Source organism: Vollenhovia emeryi, unplaced genomic scaffold, assembly GCF_000949405.1.
Source record: "Vollenhovia emeryi isolate VEMERY1.0 unplaced genomic scaffold, V.emery_V1.0 DF939150.1, whole genome shotgun sequence".
Classification (NCBI taxonomy): domain Eukaryota; kingdom Metazoa; phylum Arthropoda; class Insecta; order Hymenoptera; family Formicidae; genus Vollenhovia; species Vollenhovia emeryi.
The window spans coordinates 194,830-200,939 of NW_011967216.1; the positions used below are offsets into that span (position 1 = coordinate 194,830).

General features: G+C 40.5%; 1 protein-coding gene across 1 annotated transcript in view; it reads right to left on the reverse strand.

Annotated features, from left to right (window-relative positions):
- LOC105565606 (band 7 protein AGAP004871-like) overlaps positions 1 to 6,110 on the reverse strand; it is a 21,239-nt gene that overhangs the window by 12,801 nt on the left and 2,328 nt on the right. Inside the window, 1 exon segment of the mRNA XM_012018934.1 lies at positions 4,109 to 4,232. Within this exon segment, the coding sequence (XP_011874324.1) occupies positions 4,109 to 4,190 (82 nt within the window). The 5' untranslated portion in view covers positions 4,191 to 4,232.

Consider the following 6,110-nt stretch of genomic DNA (forward strand, 5'->3'; position numbering starts at 1 on the left):
TTTTTCCCTCTCTCTAGGCGACCAACCCACCCTCCCTCACTCTCTCCCTTTCAGCCCAGTAACCACCCTTTGGCCTGGCCCTGTCTCTCTCTCTCGTCCCCGGCCAGGCAGCATGCGCGAGATGCGCGAGAGACGGCCACCCTACCTTCACCGGCTGTCACCCTTCCTTCACCCCCCCGCCGCTCTTTCATCCCTCGCACTCCTATCTCCACGCCTATCTCTGTCCGCTGTCGCGTGCAAAACTCTTCCCTCCTTCCCGGTTAATCATCATTCTCTCTCTCTCTCTCTCTCTCTCTCTTTCTCCCTCCGTCTCCTTCCACCTTTCAGTTTTTTCCCTCCGCTCGACCACCCACGTGCCCGTTGTTGCCCGCGAGGGTGAGACAACGCTCGGGTAATAACCGGCACACGCGCTTCCCAGGAAGCGAACTGGTTTATTTTCGATTTTTCTCTCGACGCGAGTAGACGCCCGCTGAAACTTCGGCGGGGCATGAGTCATAGTCTCCTCTCTCTCCCCCCAAAAATGGGGGAGCGTTTTGTTTCGCAGCTCGTGCAATTGTTTGTAGAAAGGTGATCTCGGGGGTGAGCCCCGATAACCCGGGCGACACAAGAGCGATTCCGAGAAGTTCTGTAAATATTGAACATTATAATAAATACCAAACGTCATGGTAATTAGTTGTCCCCGAGTTACCGACGCATTTCCGTCCTACGTGATTCCAAACTCCTCTATTTTAACATACGTACAGTAAATTTTATAATAAAACGTTGAAGGTAATCGATTAAAACGGAAAGGGGACAAAGTCATATACAGATTTGAGAAATATGTACTAGCTTTTATAAGCTTCTGTAAGCAATATGAATTTTTCAACAGGTTTCACAATAATTTACACCGAAGAGAGAAGACCTTAAAGTTTTCACTAAAGAAATTATTTTTAACAGATGCGCCTCTATGCGGAGCAAGGAACCATTGCTAATTTAATTTCGGCCAAAGCGTCGCATGTCCCTTTTCGTCCTCCGGTTCGACTGTTCGCATCACCAGGGGGTCAATTCTGTATCTTACACTATTAAAGTGAAAATGCCAAAAGTGAGTAGCTTTCTCTCTCTCTCTCTCTCTCTCTCTCTCTCTCTCATCTCCCAAAAAGGGACAAACCCGCTCACTTTTAGCATTTTCACTGTATCGCAAGATGCAGAATTGACCCCCCAGGGATATCAGAGTCATGCGGTAATTTTTTAATCATGTTTTATTTCATAACTTTTTTCAGACATTAAAATCACTCGATTTTAAAAAATGTATAATCCGCCTTAACTTTGCCGCAGTCTTGCATTTATCATACGGATAAACGGCCGTGCGTGCTGGATCATCATCGAAATGGTCGTTTATGTATACATGGGTACTCGGCTGTTATCATCGCCCGATCGAATTGTGAAAGTCGAAACAACAAAGCGAGAGCTTATCGCGGATCTATCGGGGACTGCTCGACATTATACATCGCCCCGGAGAAAACAAGGCGACATTGTTCGTCGCTAGCCTCTCGCGGTAATTTCTGTCTCCGTTCTGGATGTATATTTCATTCGACTTATTTTCGCGAATAAAATCAGCCGCGTGCGACCGGCCGTCGCGCGCTTATAGCGAGTCTATAGAAAGCACTTGTACAAGGTGAATGCTAATGCGTTCCAAGTTCACGTATTCTTGTGGAGGGTGTACCAGATCCGGTACTTCTTTCGATTAATTTAGACTTCGATTTTCCGTCGATGAAACCCCGCTGGAAATAATTCTATATAGTTCTACAAAACTATAAAATATCACTGCCAGAATCTAGGAAATTTAAAGTGTTATAAAAATCAACATGAAAATGCTAGTATCGAAACACTTTTGTTCATTTTTGTAATATTCTAATACAAGTAAGCAGATGTTTTAATTCTTTAAGACTTTGTTGTTTCTCAAATTTTTTTAACTAGTAAAGTTTTGTACGAATTTTTACAAAATTGTACATTTTCATGAAATACTACATGCAATAATTTCTTCATTTGAGAACATTGTAATTTGTGGTACTGTTTCGTAGATATTTTTACTTAGAAATTCTTAGAAAGGCTTAGAATTTCATAGTTATGGCAGCAAAATTGTTTTAGCAAACCATGATTGGCCACGGTAGCGAGAATTTCCTTTTGAGTGCGACGGCGCGAGCCCCCGGGGTCGCTTTAAGCGTGTTTCAAACGTGTTGACGACAGTCCAGGCTAATTCAATTGACTTAATATTGCTATTTAGCTTTTTTAATGCATTACGTACAATTAATAAAAATCAGACAGCGTTAAGTTGCATTTGATAAAGCTGGACATTGAGAACATTTTTAATTCCGTGTATTTATACAGTATTGCCAATGAGACATACCTTTATCTTGTGCTTATTTATTCATTGACGCGTCTCTAGCGTTCGTAACTCGAAAACTGAGAGCTATCGCTTTTCCCCCGGTGTTCTCCTACCTCGAAATTTAAATGTTTAATTAATTAATCGCAAGCGATTGTTGGATGCCAATATTATCGGAATCGTGCCCGTCACTCGTCAAGCTACCGATTATTAATATTAAGTATTTCAAATCATTCTGAGATAATAAATACGCGGGAATAAAGACCATTCGAAATTGATTGAAGAGACATATCGTTCTGTCATCGGTTTTCGTGCCTGGTCCAGTGGCTTTTATTTTGCCGCCGGCAAGCGCGTATCAAAAATTACAGACGCTCTGACATTTTCGCGGAGGAGAAATTGACTCGAGGGAATTCGGTCGGCGAAAAAAGTCCGCGGTGCAAAACGCGCGAGTTTAAAACTGGAATTTCGGTCAAGACCGTGTACGAGCACGCGTTCTTCTTTTTTTATTCCACCCGAAACGCGAGTTGCCTCCCACAGCCGATTGCTCCACTTACTATGTTTGACCGAAGCCGCGCGATTATTACTGATCACCGACAGCCGTGAGACGGTTAACTTAGGTACGCTTTATCGTAATCTGCAAATTGGCGCGCCTATGTCTCACCCTCAATTGGCAGGCGGCACGAGAGCACCCGATGGATCGAAATGACTTGAAAAGAAACGGGAAATTATACAAATACGACAAGTTAAACGCGCCACTGCTTCTCGCAGGCATCTCTGTGACGCGACAATATCGTCGCTCCATTTCCAACAGCCTGAATTTCACGAGGGCATATCGCTGCTATTTTCGTCGGCGGTCTATAATTGCAGTCCGATGAATGTGTAAACGCGGCGGTTTCACATTCATTCCGCGAATATCAACCCGATGGTATAAAGGAAAATTCAACTATCCCGGCTATTCTAGCTTCTATCGATGTCTTATTAAAAGTTTGCCGTGTCGTGTATATTTTTTATTGGAATAAGAGACCTGAAGCGATGTCATATTTGACCGAGACTGCGGAATAAGGAATATATGTATATGCTTTTCTACTGGAATTTAAACAAAGAATACATATTTGTGTGTGCATGTGCACGTTCCCGAAGTTTTACAATGATTTTTAGATAATCGGGCCTTATCAGTCCGATTAAGATCATACGATAAAATTATCGGCGTACTATTGCGCGAGTGCCCGGTTTACAATGTTGAAGTTCGGCCACATGTAAAGAATGACCTTCTTTACACTCGTGAAATAATTCATTTCTCGAGCTTAAGGTTGAACAACGATGTTATAACCCGTTAAGAGCCTTCGTCCGACTTCCGCCACGTATACGCTCGGAATAATCATTAGCATTAATGCTCTCGTCATGCGAAAATGCCGCTCGCACTAATGTCCGTCGGTCATATTCTCCGGAATAATTTCCAGACGATGGAAGAGACGGCGAGTGGAGGGAGCGGAAAGTCAACTGAAAATCAGGAGGAGCGAGACGAAAGCGAGGAGGCGAAGAACGATGAAAACTTTAGCGAGAAATGATTGAGAAGATGTCGAATCGATTTGATGTCGATCGACGTCATCAATCATTTCTCATTGGGGACCCGCCATACGTTCGTTCCTGCTCGCTTTGTAATCGAAATTAGGATGACGTTCCATCGCTCTCCTGTTACACTTTAATTTACAAGTAGCTTCGGCTTCATTGTGGAAAGAAACTTACATCCGATAATGCGTTTGCGAATGTCGTCGGGCCGATTGTTAATCTGCATCGTTGACCCATTGCTGTTGCTCATGGTCGCCATAGGTATATCGGTTGGATTGACACGTGATTCAAACCTCGCCACCTAAATAAACAAAGTTCCGTTTCATTAGTTTCTCGTTACTTCATTAGTTTGTTCATTATTTTGTATTTTGATATACTTCGTATCATTAATGTATGCACGTATAACACCGTTCATTATTAATAGAGGAAAGTCCTCTATTACGAGACAGCGGGTTTCCATACATACAGATTTAATCACAATCTTTATTCCCAACGATTACACGATCTAACAATGAATTTTCCACTAAACAGATCTCACTCCAAGGACAATAAATTCACGACGAAACCAACAGATGATTACCTATTAATTTAGTAAAACCCGTGCTATCTCATATTAGTTTATCTCATAACAGAGGACTCTTCTCTATATTTTTTTAGTACATGTAAAGTCCGTGTCGGGCTACGAGTTGAGATGGAGATTGAATTGGAAAATCTGACTCCCCGATCAGAGTAAAATTTGTTAAACTTGAGATTGGTAAACTTTACTCCGATTGGTCAAAATTTCAATCCAATCTCAACCCGTAGTCTGGTCGGGCTTAAAATGTAACGCGCTTCGGTACTTTGATCTTTTATCGCCCTTCATTTCCTTTGCATGTACACTATATACTTAGAATTAATAATTATTGTAAATACTTTCAAGAAATTTCCCATCTGAAAATTTTAATCCTGCATATCAAAGAAGGATCGCGGGGGTGTTGTGGAAATGACACCGCAAGATTGCAATATTGAGCGTATGTCGCTGCAACGTACATTGCAGAAATATTAAAATGTCCGCCTCGAGAGGATCACAGTGTGGCAGCATGACAACATTGTAATTGGCCTTATATAAATAATAATTGTTGCGAATAAGGAATAATATTGCACAACAGGGAGAGCCAGCGTAATCCGTAGAGACCAACAAACACACGCACGTAGCTTTAATTGATCATAACGTTAGATAATATCATCTTGTACAGACACAAAATATCATTATTATGAAAAAAAAGACATCTGGAATTCTCGTTTTATCAAAACAGAGATCTTTCTTGAAACTGTCCCTTTGAAAGTTTTATTTGCACGCTACGCGTATCAAGTGCCGGAATTTTAATACCGAAATACTGTATAATTCGTTTAACATGCATATTTTTTATATATTTTTAAATAAGCCTCGTTTTTTAAGCGTACTTTAATATATAATGTTAATACTGTCCTCGTGTAGCAAAGAAATCTTATGCCTTCCGTTATACACTTGAGATAAAAGTCAAAAATTTTACGAAAAAACTTCTACGTTCTCCGTTTCGTAATAATTTGCCAAATTTGATACTTCATTGACAAATGCTCTAATTTTGCTAAACAATTTACATGAAAATACCTGACGAATGAAAAAAAATCGTAGAAAATTTCGCCAAGATTCGAACAATTAATTCTGAGAAATCAAACGCATCTTGGAAATATGTTCTGTCTCTTTTTTTTTAGATAAGAACTTCACTTGCTATCTTTCTTTTATCATCACATTTATCGTATGACGTAAACGCGAAACGTAATATTATATTCCTATCTATATCCCATCATATCGTATTGCAATGAGTTGACACGTCACATGTTAAATTCGCTATTACTTTTGAAAAAGAGTATTCAATAACAGAATTTCTTTCCAAATCCGTTAAATGCCGCCACAACATTGTTGCACTATTGTAAATATATTACGTCCAAATGTTACATTCACTTTTGTAAAAATATGCACGGAGGAGAGTGACGGGATTTTTCCCCAAATCAACCCGTTAAAGTGTCACCACTGCGTTTACAATATTATCGCATCGTTGTAAATATGTTACGTCCAAATGTTACATTCACTTTTGTAAAAACCTGCACGGAGGAGAATGACGGATTTTTTCCCAAATCAACCCGTTAAAGTGCCATC